Source organism: Candidozyma auris, chromosome 5 (genome assembly GCF_003013715.1).
Source record: "Candidozyma auris chromosome 5, complete sequence".
Taxonomy (NCBI): Eukaryota; Fungi; Ascomycota; class Pichiomycetes; order Serinales; family Metschnikowiaceae; genus Candidozyma; species Candidozyma auris.
Window position 1 is genome coordinate 215972 of NC_072816.1, and position 18488 is coordinate 234459.

The 18488-nt window shown below is 48.0% G+C and overlaps 6 protein-coding genes across 6 annotated transcripts; 3 read left to right on the forward strand and 3 right to left on the reverse strand. All coding sequences in view use genetic code 12, as the record gives it.

Moving 5' to 3' along the window:
* Positions 1-1384: 1384 nt before the first annotated feature.
* CJI96_0004366 (uncharacterized protein) lies at positions 1385-1894 on the reverse strand (the record flags this gene model as incomplete). Its single annotated transcript, XM_029036619.2, has 1 exon — positions 1385-1894. The coding sequence occupies one exon, from the start codon at positions 1892-1894 to the stop codon at positions 1385-1387; it is 510 nt and encodes a 169-aa protein (XP_028888716.2).
* A 5711-nt stretch (positions 1895-7605) lies between these two features.
* PIR1 (beta-1,3-glucan linked protein) lies at positions 7606-8517 on the forward strand (the record flags this gene model as incomplete). Its single annotated transcript, XM_054702207.1, has 1 exon — positions 7606-8517. One exon carries the CDS (start codon positions 7606-7608, stop codon positions 8515-8517), a length of 912 nt encoding a protein of 303 aa, XP_054558182.1.
* Positions 8518-8637: 120 nt separating this feature from the next.
* On the reverse strand, positions 8638-10305 carry CJI96_0004368 (serine/threonine protein kinase; the record flags this gene model as incomplete). Its single annotated transcript, XM_029036621.2, has 1 exon — positions 8638-10305. One exon carries the CDS (start codon positions 10303-10305, stop codon positions 8638-8640), a length of 1668 nt encoding a protein of 555 aa, XP_028888718.2.
* A 2497-nt stretch (positions 10306-12802) lies between these two features.
* CJI96_0004369 (uncharacterized protein) lies at positions 12803-13411 on the forward strand (the record flags this gene model as incomplete). The annotated part of the gene is made up of 1 exon (XM_054702208.1): positions 12803-13411. One exon carries the CDS (start codon positions 12803-12805, stop codon positions 13409-13411), a length of 609 nt encoding a protein of 202 aa, XP_054558183.1.
* Positions 13412-13652: 241 nt separating this feature from the next.
* Positions 13653-15128, forward strand: CJI96_0004370 (mRNA splicing protein SYF1; the record flags this gene model as incomplete). The annotated part of the gene is made up of 1 exon (XM_029036622.2): positions 13653-15128. The coding sequence occupies one exon, from the start codon at positions 13653-13655 to the stop codon at positions 15126-15128; it is 1476 nt and encodes a 491-aa protein (XP_028888719.2).
* Positions 15129-15221: 93 nt separating this feature from the next.
* Positions 15222-17873, reverse strand: CJI96_0004371 (uncharacterized protein; the record flags this gene model as incomplete). The annotated part of the gene is made up of 1 exon (XM_029036623.2): positions 15222-17873. The coding sequence occupies one exon, from the start codon at positions 17871-17873 to the stop codon at positions 15222-15224; it is 2652 nt and encodes an 883-aa protein (XP_028888720.2).
* Between the last annotated feature and the right edge of the window lie 615 nt (positions 17874-18488).

Below are 18488 nucleotides of genomic sequence, written 5' to 3' on the forward strand. Positions count from 1 at the left end.
TTCTACAATCATTCCACAATCATTCCACAATCATTCCACGAGTATCTCCAATAATTCCACAAGCATTTCACAATCTCCCGTATTCGTTCCGCCCTCGTTTCCGCCGTCGATCCCTATGTTACTCGAGTACATTGTTTTTCAAGTCGTGGTTGTGTTACAAGACGCCTTCATACTGGCCAGCCGGCCGAGTCACTTTAGTATTTGACATTTGGTTGCATTTGGTGCTTGAAATTTGAGATGTGCTCTAGGTTAGCGATTCTAAACCATCAGCAGTGAGCTAAAGTCGTGGGATTTCCTTACTCGTTTGGGGAAAAAGGTGCTGGCGGTCCCGTGCCTACGTAGATGCTATTCAATGATTTGCTTGGGATTGTTTTGGAGGGTGACAATCGAACATGCCTCATTCAGGAAACTCCACCCGCCTCACAATATGGGGATTTTCATGGAACCGCCATTTTCAGTGCTAGCCGAATTTTTGACTTGTCAACCTTTCAATTAACGGGCAACGAAGGGTGGGTCTGAGCTTGCTTGACCGTCGGCCTCCCCCCACAGGTGGCTCTAGGAAAAGTGTCTAATATCAAGGGAATTGGGAGGAACAAGCTTGTAATATTTTCCAGGGCGTGGATTCGGCAACAAGGTTAATTGAATGGTCATGTGAACGTGAAATTCTGCGATTGTGGTGAAGATTACAAAGATTAAAATTCGAATCCAAGCTCTAGATAGATGAAATACTCAATGTCTGCCTGAGGACTTCCTAAGATAAGATCCTCACATGTCTTCAAACACATAATTCAGAGGAGCTTAAATAATGCAAACAAACCGACTCTAACTCCTACAGACGTTTTCCTCCGCTCGTATGGGATTCATTATCTATAAATATGAAGCAAGAGTGCTGGGTCCAACGAGTGCAGTTGCAGCCAGCGGCAGATGCCACAAATCAAGACACTTTGCGTTGCGCAACCAGACAGTGGCCAGTCCTCGGATGAAACCCCGTCAGGACCCGAAAGTCTCTTGGAAATAAGGTGGGGGCAAGGGCAAACCCTTATGGGACCCCCCAGCATATTGTACAAAGTTTTGTAGGCAAAACTAATTTTGTTGGCAAGAAACGTAAGCATTAGCGTAGCTACAGCGCCAGCTATACCTTCAGCTAGCGCCAGCTAGCGCCGTTGCTGGTGGCGCTATCGCAATCGTTTCTGTTCTTCCTTTTCAAATGCAACCGGTAGTGGCGCTTCATGTTCAGCTTCACGTTGAACATGCGCCCACACCCTTCCCACTCACACTTGAACATCTTGACGCCCGTGTGAATGTAGTAATGGATCTGGAGCGACAGTGGTCGCTTGAACACCTTGTGGCACACGGGGCACCGGTTTTCCGGCGCCGCTGCCGCCTAGCGGCTCGCTGGCGTGTGGGTACCCGCTAAAGAGGCACTCTGGCGATAGTAGCCCTGCGTTGGGGGTCCTCCACCACCCTGGCCCAGCTGCACCACCTGCTGCGGCATCGGCTGGTAACTCATAGTGCTGCTCCCGTGTGGAGGCATCCCGCCCACCAGGAGCGGGTTCAGAATGTCTGCGTACAGATGGCCGTGGCCAAACGACGACGCAGACAGCCCCAGGCTGGGGCCCATAGACATGGGCGCTAGCGACGAACCTGTAGATGGGTATACTGAGGGAGGACCAGAAATTGAAGACAGCACCATGGGCTGCAGCAGCAGATGGTAGTAGTCGTACGGTCTGTAGGGCGGATGGTGGGACGGCAGGGGCTCATACATGGATTCTGGGGCGTAGTGAGGAAAAGGTGGGCCGGAAAACACTGGGAATCCCTGGCCGCCACCTTGGCCACCTTGGCCTCCCAGGCCACTCAGGCCACTCAGGCCACTCTGGTACACTGGGTTCAGCATCAGCGGGTTCAGCACCTGCGGCGTCAGGAGGTTCTGGTGGGCGCTGGGATGGACCCCAGTGGGAGGACCCTGGGGACTGGAACTAGCACCAGGCTGGCCAATACTCGGTAGGTTTGGGTTGGGCAAGCTGGTGCTGAGCCCAGGCTGGGCATGCTGAAGGGTTCGAAGGTCGGGCCCTGTTGTAGGCCCGAAGGCACACTGGAGCTCTGTCCAGGTTGTAGGCTGGAAGGCACACTGGAGCTCTGTTCTTGTTGAAAGCTGGAACTTCCGCTGGAGCCCTGTCCTTGTTGAAGACTGGGATTTAGACTACTCTCTGTGCAAGGTGGAATGCAAGCTGCTCTGAGTCTGAGGCATTGGTTGAGTGAACGTGGGCTGGCTTTGACTCTGGCTATAGGATTGGCCGTGGGAGTGGCCCTGAGGGTGGCCCTGAGGGTATTTGGGGGAGTGCAACGGGTGGCCTTGCATCTCTTCTACGGGCTCGTACTCGAGAAACGGTGTAGCTTTGCCAACGGCGGCGGAGGAGTCGCCCTGGGCGCCCAGGCCGGGATTGGGGGCATACGTTTGCTGGAGCAGTATAGTGGAGGAGCTAGAATGGAGCTTCTTGGAGGTTAACTATGGAGGAGGAGGATGTGGAGAAACCCACAAGTGGCATTCCACGAGAATGGGAGAAGCGCTTGGGAGGAACGGGTGGAGGGCCCACGGTGGGAACAAGGAGAGACGAGGAGGAATGGTTGGGGAGCTATTTGTGGAGGCGACGAGCCTGGGGATAAAAGATGGAAAACGGATGGTTGATATTGGAATGCAGCGCTAACTAAGTGTATTTAAGGTGGGCAGCTAGGGAAGCACTGGCAATCAGTAGGTTTGGCAGCCCTGGCGCTGCAGCAGGTGCAGCTGCGTCGAGCAGCTGACGCATGCGGAACAGGAGGACGGGAGGCTTGCGCCGCATGCATCATGCGGCCCGATGGGGCACATGCAGGTGGGTTGCGCGCTGCGCCCTGCGCGTTCGCGCAGAAGCACCTGGCGATCGCCGGCTGTGCAGGATCACGTCTCGATCCCACCCACCCACCTCATTTCCTCCATTCCCCATGTCCACAAAACTTCCCCGTAGCCTCCGTTTCAGACCTTCCTCGTAATCTTTGCCACTCTAGCTTATCAAATTCTCCCTCCCTCCACTCTCAGTTGCTACGCCTCACGTGGTAACCTCACCGCCAGCGGGCTGCTGGCGCGGGCTCGCAACTGCGTCACCCAGAACCACGCACAGGTGAAAACAAAACCCACTTTGCCGAACCGTATTATTTGCATCTCTTCGCATTGACCCTTTTCGAGCACAGAAGAAATACGCCACACAAAGCGTATCAAAATCCATCACCCAGTCTGCAAATTGGGCTCCCAGAATTTTCTAATAATTCTTTTATAATCCTCGGTTCTTCGGTACTACCGATTTCGTGCATCTGTGACTGCCCAAAGAAGATTAACGTCCTCGGCCTCTTCCTGGATTCACCGAGAGCGCTGCGCTTGATCCTGCTGCACAGCGGCGGACCCTGACAGAACAAGTTTAAGTAAAGGGTGGTTTTAAATTTGGTCCTGGTTGAAGTCGTGAATTTTGGTGATGATGGGAGAGTTTTGGGCCATTTTGGAGCATCTTGGGTGTTTGTGGGCGTTGTAGCTGCAAGTGGAAGCTGAAGGTCCAGGAACAAGATTTTTTTTGAGGGAAATAGAAACATGTGAGCAGAGTAGTGGTCATGAATGGAAGAAAGAAAGGTGGATCGTTGAAGCTTCCAGATGGCAGAGATCCAACGGCCATTTTGCAGCCATTTTGCAGCCATTCAGCTACCTAATTGTGCAACTTCCGCATCAGAATATCTGAGTCAATGACTTGATAGAGTTAATGACTCGAATTGATGATTTGAGCGGCAAGTGGGAAGCCAGTGGGTTGGATTGTTCTTCGTTAGAGACCTTAAAACTCCTCCCGGATGGCACCTCTGCCTCGAGTTGAAGTGGCGCTTCGTTCTGACGCTGTGGTGCTGAGCTCTTGCTCACACATCACTCACAACCACCCAAGCAGGCAGCGGTGCAGCCTGGCCCCTGGCAACGGTCTTTTCACAGGGAGGGGACATAAGTCGGATAATTGATCTTTTGGCCAGGAAGTGAAAGTATGGTGATCTATGTCTGAGTCTCTATTGACTCTTACTCAGAGGGTTCAAAAGTAGATCAACGAGATTTTGAGTGTACTTGTTGGTAGACTTAGGCAAGAGGGCCCAATAGCTACGATTTGGGTGTTTATGCGGTGAGCATACGCATGGGCAGCGAAGCTTGTGAGATTCCTAGTGGTTCTGTTGGTGTCATCAAAAGCACCAGGCATTTTGGGTGTGTGGTGGTGGATTTAAATCAGCTTGTTTAATTCGTTGATTCAAAACTTTTTTTCAAAAAAATGAAATTCTCTTTCCTCTTACTTTATGTGACTGTTCAAAGTATCTGTTTCAATCTGCCATTTGTGTACTGGGACACCGGGTCTCTCACTGTGGCCTGTGAAGCTATTTTAGTGGGAGCTCCACGGTGCAATTTCCACCGTGGGCGGTGGCCTCGATAAACACTTTTCAAACAAATTCAATTGACCATAGGTCCATCGACCAATTGTTGGAATGAAGTGCGTGATCTCTGGCTGCCACTTGTTGTCCATAAACAAACTACGATGCCGGCACAACACAAAATCTCCCAACGCACAACAAACAAGGTTTTCTGCCTACAAATGAAATTAGAGTTTACTTTTCCCTTTTCCCTTTTCCGTATCTTGAAACACCAGTCACTGATCGCAACTAAAACCAGGCAGATCACCGTTTGATTGCACAGCGTTGATCGTTGATCCAAGCAAATCGAAGGCCGTTGAAACTCATCATCTCGGCCATGAGAACAAGACATCTATAAAACATACCAAATATCCATTTCTGGAACCGTGTAATCATCAACTGCTTTGCTTTGCTCGTACATGAAAACGACTCACCCACAAATCCCAAAACCGTACCAAAACGTACCCAAGGGATCTTTTCAGAATAGATCATTCCAGATCAAGTCCTTCAAAATAGGACCCACTCAAGGGCCACTCGTTTAATCCTGGTAACGCAACCAACCGATTATTGCACAATACCAAAGCGATGGCTCCATCTCGGAGTTCTCCGAGTATGGCCACCAACTCCAACCAGGCCACCTGAAAAAGCAATGGCCCCCCATAACAGCACAAAATCTCAACATACACATTTACGTGGGCTCGATTCAAAAAGTGTAGAAAATCATCTGGAAAATCACAAACTCTCCTTGCCCCTCTCAAACTCTTTCTCTGCTTCCTTCCATGCCACTTGCAGGTGAGGCGACCCACGCTCACTTGCTGACAATTTCAATTCCTCCTGGGGGGCAACCACAGGGCCCTCTTTGCAACCACCTCAAGCACTCACCCTTGCTTTTAGTGCTTCCACCGCTACCCTCTTTTCTTTTGTGGACGGTTCCCTTTCCAGAAGCATTCCTCGCTAACGGCCGGCATGAAGCCTCCCAGGGTGTTCTTTACGAGGTTTCCAGAAGGCCGCTGGTGGGTTCGTGCAGCGAAAAGGGCCCAGGAGAAATTTCCTCTGCATGCGCAGAAGTTCAGCCCACCACCCTCCTTTAGGGATGCTGTCCCAAAGCGGGAACGCGAGCAGGCAAGGAGGCAAGGAGGCATGGAGGCCCGAGGCGCAAGGTATTGTTTTCGGCACTCTGCAGTGGCCATGTGAATCGGGAGCTTTTATTATGGAGCGGTGGAGCCTCCGGCGCTAGGCACGCTAATAATATCGCACACGCCTTGCGAGCTCACAGGACGTCGAGGGTCTCGAGGGTCCTTGGGGGCGGCCTCACCTGTGGACTGTGTGCAGGTCGGGCGTAGGATTTTCTCTTGCGAGTCCTTTTGTCGAAGACACTGTTGTCAGCAGAAGAAATGAAAGCACCACTTTCCTGCGAGTTGGCAGTGGCCAGGTCGTTTTCTTTTTGTCGGTTTCGGAGGCAGATTTTTTTCCCCAGGGCAGGCGCATGCGGCCCGGCTTCGTTCCCGTTCCCGTTACATCACTGCACTTCCACCGCCAAATAATATTCGCAACCGTGCCAGTCGTGCCCACCGTGCCATTTGAGACTTATCCTCGGCGCTCGTGCGTGTTCCACCCTTCTTCCAACGGCGTCCTGAAACCTTGTCGGGATTTGTGCAGCAGCAAAAAAGAACAGCAAACTTGTGCCTGTGCTGTGGAGATTCAGCAATTAGCGTGTGCAAATTGCAAATCGGGCCCGGTCAGCCTTTTTGCTCCCACACCTGGCGCAGGCGCATTGTTGCGTACGCACCAGTCAAGATTTGCAAAACAGTGTTGTTGGATCGGCACCCCATCCTTTGGGCGCTTCGGCTGGGAAAATAACGCAAGGCATGGATTGTTATTTCCCCCTGGGAGTCTCCACGTCTGGGTCTTGTGAAAGCTCTGGATTGTGATTTTGCCGAGTGGGGTGGACGTATAGAAGCGTACAAGGAGAAGCGTGCAAGGCCAACTCGTTTAAGGGATCTTGAAATTTCATAATTAGTCAGCACTTTTATAATGTCGAGAGTCGTCGTTTCAAAATCTTCAGGGGATGAAACTTGTGCTGAAAGCATATTTTAGAAGGGACGATCTCGTTAAGGCACTGGCGATGATCAGGGATCGCCTGGAAGCTGTCTGGCTGTCTGGAAGCTAGCAAGAGGTGCCAGGGCGTGAGCAGACTTTTGATTGGCCCACCCTGGCCACGGCTGCGGTGAATTGGACGGTTTCAAAAAAAAATTGGGTGTCACAGTTTCAGAACTTAGTGTTATCGCTTCAAAGTTGGACTCATATGCTTGTTAACGTTGTACTTGCTTGACGGTGACGCTGGGCTGATCTGGCTAACGCTGGCGAACACGTAGAATCTTGGGACAGGATCGCCTGTTTGTCTAGCAGTAGACATCAAGGTGAAATTGGGTCGATCACTGCACACTCTGTTGATCGATGTGTGAAATATTATGGAGTACTTCGTGGAGCTGCGAAAATACTCCAGACGTTGCAGCAGACCTCACCAGCGGCTGCAACAATTCACAAGATCCGACCATAGTTGCTGAAAAACAGCTATTATGTTTCTCTGCTTCAAATCCAGCACCCTTTCAATTGAAGCAATATTTCTGCTCGCTGTCACCTGCCATATAGGTATGATCATTTTTTATAGACGGCCGCGGCACGGGCCTGTGGCCAGGTCACTGACACCCGCCAATACGTGCTGTCACTCACACTCCATCGTCCAATCACGTTGCCGGCGCTGTTTACTCGTTGCTGGTGCTTTCACAAGAGCCTCGCTAATACGACGTAACAGTGCATTGACGTCCATTATGGTGCGCCAGTGAACGGCTGTGTGCAGTACGCGTCCAGCACACTGTTGATTTGAGCCAGCACCAAGTCGCCTTTTTGCAGCCATTAATTCCCGCCTCGCTTGACCTTCTTACTACTCTCCCCTGCGCTCTTCCGCCCGTCATCAGGTGTGGGAAGCCAGCCATTTCCCGATTTCGGCGTTGGCGCCAGCGCAACCCAGCTCTCGCTTGCCCCATCGGGCCTGATCTGATCTTGCCCCAAGGTCTATAAAGGGGCAATGGATTCTTGCCATTTCTTGTTTCGCTAAACACCTCAAATTCATCAAAAATCATCATGCAATTTAAACTCTCTGTGTTGGCCCTCATCTCGTCTGCTCTTGCCGCCTACGTTCCTTCGGAGCCATGGACTGACTTGACCCCCGAGGGATCGATTGCCAGTGCTACTACTGACTACACCGCCAAGTTTGGTATTCAGATCGTTACGCTCACGAGCTCTGCTGCCGCTGAGGAGACAAAGGCCGCTAAGAGAGACGTGATCAACCAGATAGGCGATGGCCAGATCCAGCATCAGCTGGCGTCTTCCACAGCTCAGGTCGTCAACCAGATTGGTGATGGCCAGATTCAACATCAGACTGCCGCTCCTCCACAGCCAACCAGTGCCCAAGTGGTGAACCAGATAGGTGATGGTCAAATTCAACATCAGACTGCTTCTGTGGTCAATCAAATTGGCGATGGTCAAATCCAGCATCAAACAGCCTCTGTGGTCAATCAAATTGGCGATGGCCAGATTCAACACCAGACCGCTACCGCTTCTGTCATCAATCAAATCGGCGACGGCCAAATCCAGCATCAGACTACTGCTGCTGCTGCCAGCCAAATTGGCGACGGCCAGGTCCAGGCCACCGATGCTCCTGCTGCTGAACACAAGGGAGGTGCAGCTCTTCAGGCTTGTATGGCTGATAACAACTTGGCCATGACTTTGGAGAAGTCCATCTTGAGAGACGGAAGCGGCAGAGTGGGTGCTATTGTTGCCAACAGACAATTTCAATTCGACGGACCTCCACCACAGGCCGGCTCCATCTACGCTGCTGGCTGGTCCATTACTCAGGAGGGTCTTTTGGCTCTTGGAAACGGCACCGAGTTCTTCCAGTGCAAGTCGGGTGACTTCTACAACTTGTACGACCAGAACATTGCTGAGCAGTGTGAGCCAGTGCACTTGAGCATTGTTGACTTGATCAAGTGTTAGGGTTTGAATATTGGGTAATTTTTTTTTTATAGTATATAGGTAATGTGGTACGGTTTTCGTGATGGTCTGTGTGTGTAAGTGTTTGTTTGCCGGTGTTCTTGTATATGCATGGTGGCTATTTCATCTTCGGAGAAACCCTTTGGTTTTTCTGGGACTGATTCCAGGACGGCTGCTCATGGTGTATGCCACAGACGTGTTGATGGAGTTCTCTGACCCTAAGATGAATGCCAGATCGTGATCATCAGTTTCGTTATAGTGGAGCGTTACAGAGCTGAACAGAGCAAATGGGTCTGGCTCCAGGCTAGGCTCCTGCGCTTTGGATGCAGACGAAGACCCACTGCTTTCGTCAACGGAGAACACCTCGGGCTTCTTCACGTCTCCCTTCTTGTTTTTCGTGAGCACTGGGATCATGGGAGGTTGCTGGTGTCTGAGCAACGCCCATTGCGTGTTTTTGAAGAAAGCATGGTACTTGATGTCAGAGGCACCAAGCTTTGATCCAAGCCGTTTGGTCTCATCTTTAATAAGAAGCTTCTTGATTAGGTTTTTGCAATTGGAGGAGACCAGTTGTGTATCAAGAAACCTGACATCCTTCTTCAACACGTTGCTGAACGTTGCTTTTCTGTCTCTTCCTTTGAAAGGGGTCGTTCCGTAAAGCATCTCATATATAAAGATACCCAAGGTCCACCAGTCGACAGCACTGGTGTGGCTCTTTCCTCGTATAACTTCAGGAGCAATATACTCCTCTGTGCCCACGAATGAGTTCGTACGGAAGCCATCAATGCATGCTTTCGTGTCGATGGTAGGATTGTTTGAGTGCGAGTGGGATTTGGAGAATTGAATCTCGGGGCCCTTTGTCTTGGCCGACTGTTTTGACAAATCAAAGTCGCTGAGCATGATGTGTCCCAGCTGATGAAGCAAGATGTTCTCGGGCTTCAAGTCTCTATAAATGAAGCCCATTAAATGCAAATATTCTAAGGCGGCGGTTACTTCAGCCGCGTAAAACCTCGCGTCATCTTCGCCGATTGTTTTTGATTCTCTGGTCTGTAATGCTCTGAAAAACTCGCCGCCCATGCAATATTCCATACATAAGTACAAGGAGTCTTCTGACTGAAACGAGTGGTATAATGTGACAACGAATGGATGGTTGCTGGTGGCCAAAATTTCCTGCTCAGCCAACGCTCGTTTGATTTTGTTTCTCTGAATCATTTCCTTTTTGTTGAGAACCTTCATGGCGTAAAGTCTCAGTGTGGCTTTCTCTTTCACCAAATACACTTTGCCCACATCTCCTTTACCTAAAAGCTTTACTTTCTCAAAGCACTCCGGTCCTACTTGAGCTGACATAATTCTTGTAGCCAGGTGAGAGTACATTCTTCCTTGAGTGTAAGTCCTCGGCCTGGTTTTCACGTCCGTAAGCTCGCCAATATGATCCCTCACGTCAAATTCTTTCTTGGGTTCTAACATAGGGCTCTTGGTGGTGTCATTCAAGAGACGATGCACCAAAGGCGCGGAAGCTACTCTTCGAAGTGTTCTTTGAAATGATCCGGATCCAGCAGCCGGTGAAGGCGGAGCGCCCAACGCGGCTTCTGGCGAAAGAGTCGACCTTCCTGTTTCAGTCTCTGCCGCCTGAGCTTCCTGAATCTCCAGAAGCTCCTTCTCCATCTCATGCGACGCCAGCGTCTGGCTCAGATGCGAGTGCGACTTGTTGACTGAGAATACGGAGTCGTTGTGCCTTAATGACACCGCCAAGTTGTTCTGAGCAAGGGCCTGCTCTCCCGTTTGTTTGGTCATGTGGGGAGGTAACCCCTGGTGTGTGAAATAGAGACTCGACAGCACCATTGGGCTCTCCTGGTCATCGCTTTTCGTAGCTGTGTGTGTTGATGTCTGTAAAGTTGGCTGTGGAGCAGCTGAGACCGAGCGTTTTCTGCCCAAGTTAAATTTCCAAACGCGTTGTCCTCCTTCGGCTTTGTCGAAGGCTCTTCCTTTGGCTTTTTGTTGCTAATAGTCACTTCCAGCGTATCTATATTATCGTTGCTTCCAGCCTTACCGACTTCATTCTCGTCTTTACCAGCTTCGCTTTCCAGTGGTGCTGGCAGCCCAAACTTAAACAAGCTCTTGAGCTTCACCATTCCCCCAGGATTCGCTTGCCGCCTGTCTTCAAACAGACTGTCGACTTCACTGTTGTCAGAAGCATGATCTTTGAACAAAATCTCAGAACCGATATGGATCTCGGCCTGCGGTTCTTTTTCCCGGAGCCGGAGTGCCGATGTTGCTGTTACTGCCGTTGGAGCTTCCTGTCCCGCTTGACGAGCCTGGAAAACTGCCATCGGCAATGAACGCAGGCGGCTTCCAGATCAGGTCGTCTTCGTCCTGAAAGCTTTGTGTCTTTGGCGTGTGAAAGATCGACACCATGAAAAAGATAAGAAAATGTGGAAAGGAAAGTACAGTGTGTCAGATGATCGGAATGGCGCACTGCCCGCAGGAGTTTTCTGAAGATAGTAGATCTAGTCGTTTTGGATTTCGACTGTGAATGGTTCTGCTAAATGATGGTCCTTGGATGCTTTCTTCTGGTAAAATGTAAGCGACCTTTGTGGGTCCCTTGTGGCTGTCTTCCTGTGTGCAGTACGTGGGGTCCGAACCGACTAACTTTGTACCTAGAATAATCCAATTTCGGGCTTGTTCAAAGGAAAGATAAACCGTTTTCCAGGACCTTGAGGATACTCTATTGTGGGCTCTCAAATGTCCATGACTTGTTCGTGAGGTGATGAAAGTGGCCCGCCCTGGTTTTGCCCTGGTTTCCATTTTAAATCGTACTGCATACAGCCCAGTGGACTTGGAGAAACACTCTGCCCCTATACAAAGAAGAAATATGACCCCTTTCCGGTGTACGGGTCTATGATGAGATTTCTTTGGAACCCTACAGATAACTCGCTCAAGATAGCCGTGGATCCCTTTGATGTAAAAAACTCATTCGCTAGTGGTATGTTTCACTGGTATCAGGTGCCGCTACGAATCGTTCCTGCACACAGTATGTCAGGGCACTACACTACATGATCCTATTCTTTTGTGTCAGAAGCTGCCTCTTATGAGGCGGCATAGTGATGAACAAAGAGCTTGCATTGATAATAGAGATTCCAGGCCGCCATCGGCTTCGCTGGGGGAAAACGGCAATACATTTGGGCGTAGATGTGCTCGGATATATGCAGGACGTTGGATGGAAATAGTTTGCAGCCATTCTTCAGAGTGTTCTATCCGCTGATACGATCAAATGAAACAATACCTACAAGCTCAAAGACAGCTATTCTTGTAGCAAGTCAAGCCTCATACAGTTCTAGAGCAAAATCTCACATTCACCTCAGGCATTGATGTGGCCCTATTTTTGGAAGGAAAGTTGATATCCATGTTAATATACTTTTTTTGCGGATTGGCAAATTCAATTTTTGGAAGTGAAGATCGATAAGCTCTTGGAATCTATGACTAGCTACTCGATATATGATCCTTTACATTTTTGTGAAATCACCGCCTTGTGTTTTGATTCTATGAATGGATCGGACTTTCGCTGCTTTTTCGCAGCCAACCACTAAATGTACAAACAGTGGCTCAGGAACGAACATTCGTAGATATGAGAATTTCGAAAAGACTGAATAAAAGTCTCCTTGACTTTCCTCGATTTTTACTTTCCTTCAGGCACATTAAATACATCCATTAATCTTTACTCAAAACTATGTTCGAGAGTTCCATCGCACTAAGATCAAGCAATCAAATACATCTCGTCCTCAAGAAACAATTGGTATGGGTTTCATTTCTTGATTTGAAAGAACATAGAGATCTCAGTACTTGTGAAATTTCAGAGACCCGTCTTGCAATTGCAATCTTTGACAGGCTCTCACTGATTTGCAGCCATACCGAATTTGCAGTTGTTCCCAAACACAATTTTGAACTGAGAGCCCCAATACAAGCCCATAACAAATGATTTATCCGTGAAAAGTCAACTTCTTCACCTAGGAAAATGTGTCCTTTAACTTTCGGCAAAATTACTTCCTCCCACATCTTCCCCTCTCGAATCTGCCCAGTACACACAAGTATCCCCCATAAAAACACCCCAAAGCCCATGGATCAAAGTATTCAAAGAATTGAATCTCTACGTTGGGCCTTAGCTCTGTCCAGCAGTCCTCAACCTCTCATCTTCCTTTTCCAAAAGTCAGCTCCACCTCCACACATCACGTGCCGGCATCGCCATTTCTACTACTACTAACATCAAACCTGCAAACTACAACACACGCTGGGGATGCAATGGAGCCTTCGAGAGCAAGATGTGCCTACAGAGGAGGCCCTAGCCTCAAATCCATACGATGAGACCAGATGGCTTGAGTACGCTGAACAGGCGCCAGACAATGATTTCAAGGAAGCCATCCTCAGCAGAGCTACAGCTACGCTTCCAGCATCTACGCTTTTGTGGAACGCCTACTTTGAAGCTGTCTTTGGAGATCGAAGCAAACTCTTGAACGCATACAGAAAAGCGCTTCGGGTGCTACATTCAAACCCTAGTATATGGATTAAGTACCTCAGGCTTCTTGTAGAAGAAGGGCTGAGTGAGATCAAGCTAGTCTTCGATGCTGCCTTGTTCAATGTCTCAAAAGACTACCACGGGGACATCTGGAAGTTGTATTTGAAGTACGCTTCCCGAGAGGCACCCCAAACCGCAGCAAGAATATACATCCAGTTTATGCATGTGAGCATCGAGTTGGGCACTGATTTTGAGATCAATGCATATGATATGATTGATACCGTTCTTGAAAGTGGGGATGCCACTCTTGTAAGGCAATTATGGAATAATATATGGCACAAGAGGATTCCTTCATCTGAGCTCCGAGAACCCTCGCAGAATATTGTTTGAATAAGTGTGTGCATCAATTAGGCGACGAGCAACTCTTCAACGATATATGTGATGATTTGAGTCTTCGATACGACGACTTACAAAGCGAGATATTCACAAAGAAGGCGGACTTTTATGCTTCCACGGACATCCATAGAGCTAGACACTTCTACAGCCAAGCTATCTCGCATGCAAAACCGTAAGCCAGGTGACAAAGGCATTCGATGCATACGTGAATTTTGAAGATTCCAATTTCGATACTATGGGCGAATACGAACTCGAAAATCGCCTCGATATCTTCGAAGACCTTCTCAGAAAGCGGCCTTTTCTCATCAATGACGTGAGACTCAAAAGCAGTCCAAACAACGTCGATCTCTGGCTCGAACGTGCATCAATATACGACAATGACCACGGTGGCAGAATCAAAGCTCTAGTGGACGCTCTCATGAATATCAATCCGCTACATGCAACGGGACAAAAGAGCTTGGTGAGTATATGGGAGGAATACGCAAAGATATATCTAGACCTGGGTGACGTGAACACTGCGATTTTGATTTATTCCAAAGCGGCCAAATCTCAGTTCAAAGATGCCCTGGAACTTGCGTCTGTCCATATCATGTGGACAGAAGCGCTCTTAAATGTTTCTGACGAGGCAGCTCTTGAACACATCGAGGATGTCTTATACAATCATATACCTCCCAACTTCAAGCAGGTGAAGTTTCACATCTCCTCTATGCCTGTCCAAGCAAGAGTGTTCAAATCTGTCGATTTATGGAAATTTTATATCGACCTACTAAAAGCTGTCTTGGATGAGAAGAATCTCGAGGTGATAAACAACAAAATGCACACGGCGTATCAGAAAATGATGCATCTAGAAGTGATTACTCTACGACTTATCTTTGATTATGCTTCATTTTTGAAGCAGCAAAACATGCTAGACCGTGCATTCTCTTTGTACGAGGAGGCGCTTCGTGCTTTTCAAGCCCCAATGGCCCAATATGAACTTTGGAAAGCATACTTGGAAGATACTATACTACAAAAGCTGGCCAATGAAAACCGAATCCGTGATCTTTTGGAGCAGTGCTTGCTGGGCGTGCCATTGCCGGGCCATCTTGTAAAAAACATATTCGATATGTACATTGACTTCGAAGAAAGGAACCAAATGCCTATAAAAACACTCAAGTTGCTTGAAAGAGCAATTGCTTACCTTGGACAGGCTATCCAAGGTCCTGTTATGGACTACTCAAAACAGGAACTCAACAAGATTGTGGACGACAAATACGTCTTCCAACTTCAGCTTTTGACCAGGATTGCGCAGGTGAAGGACCACCAGCTTTTAAGAAGTGCTTACGAAACAGCAGTTCAGGATTTGCACTACTCAATGCCGCAAATTCTCGACTTAGGACTCCGTTTTATCGAGTTTGAGACACTTCAGAAGGAAATTGTGAGAGCAAGATCTCTTTTCAAACACTTCACTCTGTTGGGAAGTCCGGAATCACTTCTTTTTGCTAAAGTTTGGGCCGCCTGGGAAAAGTTTGAATCTGAACATGGGTCCGAAGAACTAATTCAAGATATGTTTAGTTACAGAAGAAAGCTCTCGAGAGTTTTTGCTGACATTGCTCAAGCTAAGAGCGAGGTAAATCCTATGGGATTTGTGAAGGGAGAGACCAAGGGAGGAGAGATCAAGCCCAAGCATGTCGAGAATCCCGACGCCATCGATTTAGACATGGACATGTGACGTATAGATGTGTATATTAAAAAAGGTGCAAACGAATGTGAAAATGCAAACTCGTGGTTTGGGATGTATAAAGTGTAAAAATTCGTAAAGTCGTTACATTTTGTTGAAGATGTCCTTCCACTTGTCAAGAAATGACTCCAAGTTGCAGGTTTGGTCACTGCTGTTATTCAACTTAATGGATTTGTTGGCTTTGATGAGCTCAGAGTAGCTATTCCAGTTGATATGGTAGTACTTGAAGATCGTAAGAAGGAACCCTTGGAACATCTTCAGAATGTTCTTGTTCTTACTCTTCGGGGAGTTGGAGTAAATGACAAGAAGTTGCAAGAATATACCAATTAGGCTCATTGATGACGACAGCGAAAGGTTAGATCTCATGTCGAGATCACTTAAACTTTCCATCGAGTTAGGACCGCTTGTGGAGCCTCTTTCCTGCTCCGAGAACTCTGCAGAGTGTTTGGCTGAACTCAACGGACCAAACGCTCCTTGACTAACAATCGGCGTGGAAGGCGCACTCAAGCTCAATGGTAGTTTATCGTTCAACTGAATCATGATGTCGAAGAAGCTAGTGAAGTTCAAGTACTCAAATTCGTCTAAGGACTGGAACTTGCTCAAGATCTTGTACGGCATGCTTGATGATGACATGTTGGAAAGGTTCGAGAACCTACCCAAGTACTTATTAATATCGGCAACAACATCATCTGTGAGGATCGCCTTGTCGAACATCTCGATCAACACATAGATATTGCTCACTGACTCATGAGATTGGAATAAGATCAAGAAAACGGGGACAAAGAAGACCTCGTGATGCTTCTTTAACCCACCTTCCGAGAGCGACAACATATACAAAAGATACTTGAAGTTCGAATTGAACTCCCCAAAATTGAAGTTGTTATCGCTAGATGCCGCTTCCACCATAAACGTCTTGAAAAGTGGTCTTTGTAAAACATCCTTGATGATTCTGTCAAACAAACAGTCCTTGTTGGCAATCATCTTATCGGAAAGCTGGGCGTAACGAGCCTCAGAGTTTTTGTAAGATGCTTCAATGTTCAGAACAGCGTCAGGACCGAGATTTGCAGCCAAAACATTTTTGAAGTAATCGAATCTGAACCTGTCAGATATCAAGGACTCCCAGTTCAATTTACGAAGTTGATTCTTTTCACTTGACAACTTCTTAGTGAATTCTTTTGGCTCGTTCACCGTGACCATCAATTTGAACCAACTTTGCTGGTTGCTGATGAAAGACTCACACAGACGCTTTCTAGATTGACTCTGATGCTTCGTATTAAGCTCGTAGTTGCTTAAAAACTTATAGAACTCCCTCGTGTGCTTCAGCTTTTCATTTGTGTTTTTCGGAGGCAAATTGATTGGTCTAGATTGATCAACGGCTTCGAGTTTCTCCGGCGAGAACAAAGACAAGTCATCCACAGAGGTCTGGGATTTGATGTAATTTGGAAGTTTGTAGATCATTTGCTGTTCACGAGACTCCTTCACAAGCTTCGAATACGACATAGAACGCTGATTATAGAAATCAGAAATGTTGTTACTGATCTCACTATCGTTATTGAAGGAAAAAGAGTTATCAGGATCAAACTCGTCGTCCGAATGTTTAGGATTTTTCACGGAAGGTGACATTTCTTCTCTTTCGTCCATTGTCGGAAGAGAAGTCTCAACAGAAAGGTTAGCATGACTAAGCTTACCCGGCAAAGGACAAGGCTTCATGGCAGTATTAAATGAGTTGAATTTATCGTCATCAGCATTTACAAGGTCCTTGCGAGACAAAGAAGACGAGGAGGAACCACGACGGCTCATACAAATCTCCGCATGATTTTTGATCACCGGCACGTTGAAGACTAGATCCAAATCATTGGGTAGAATCTCGTCATCGTCGTCATTGTCGTCATAAAGCTTCTTGCGTAACTGCTTCCTCTCTTTCGTTTCCTTTGGATTATAGTACCTGGTCTTAGACCTGGTCAACATATACGACGACAGCGTGCCCACTCTATGAAGCGCATTAGTAGAACTGGGCGAGCTTGATATTTTATGGGGCAACATAGAAGTGGAAACTGAGCGCAACTTGGGAGCACCAGGACGGAAACCAGGAGCATTGGTCAAGTCAGATGAGGAGGAGCTGGAAGCATTTCTTTTTGGGAAGACTGGTGGGAGCGGCTTTTGCAGAGACGTACTTGAAAAAGACGACGCCCGATCTTCCGAACGAAGAGTGATAGTTGATATGGACGAGTTCATCTGTCCCACCTCATCCAAGGCCTCGTCTGATGTATCATCATGGACAGCCGAGTCGTTTGGAGTCTTCGAGTCCAGTTTGTGCGATCCGTGGCTCCCCCGGTTCGAGCACATTGAATTTGATGTCAAAGAACTCAATCGCGAGTCTGGGCAGTCAAACTGACTAGACCCATCCAGAGAGGAGTCATCATTAGAACCGTTTGAAATGTCAGAATTCATGTAAGGCCCCAGGTACGGCCGGGGTGCCTCTGCAGGGGGAAGTGTGTTCTTAGGCGTCTTGGGAGCATTCAAACTAAGCGACAGCTGGTTGATTTTCTGAATGTAATATTCGCCAGGCCGCTTCAGCTCGCTCAACGACGGGAGCGACGACATCAGCGTCACGCGCTTCACTTGTGAGGAAAGCTTCTTCTTCGAAGCCATATTGTTGCTGGCGCCGGAGCCGATGGAGATTTCATACAAATTGTGGTCGTTAAGCGAAGTGGACAGGTAGTTTGCGTGGTGCATAGCGAGCGGAGGGTAAAACTAAAACGAGTTTTGATGCTTTCGACGTGGAAGCGAGTGATTGTCGATGGCGGCCACTGACTATGGGACACGGCAAAGGCGGAGCCGGGGAGTTAGAAACGAAGATTTAGATTCCAAGGGTGAGAACGATCGTGATGGGATAGCCTCAATATCTTAATTCTTGGAAGACGTCGTTGATGTGTTGATGTATATGTTGTTTGGAAAAAGCTTTTGGCTGGTCTAGAAGCAGGGCAACCAAAGTGAATGGAAGGATGTTTCAGCCCGATCCCGCGGTGTGCACGGAAGTTATGGCAGCAAAAAAAAAATAATAGCAAAAAAAAAAAAAAAAGTAAACTGCGTACTGGCTCCACGTAACGTGCAACGCAAAGCACAACGAGAGCAGCCAACGCCTTCACATTGCAAATCAACTGACACAAAAATAGGGGGATGCCACTGGCACCCCATGCTATTTTTGGAACAGCCTGCCGAGTGATGTACGAACTTGACACGACTGCCAGCCGCCGCCTCTCTTACTGCGTTATCGAATCATTTTTTCTTTTTTTGTTTGGACCAGATTCGACTTAATTTTCATCGAAAGAAGGTGTCTCGTTGTTGGAG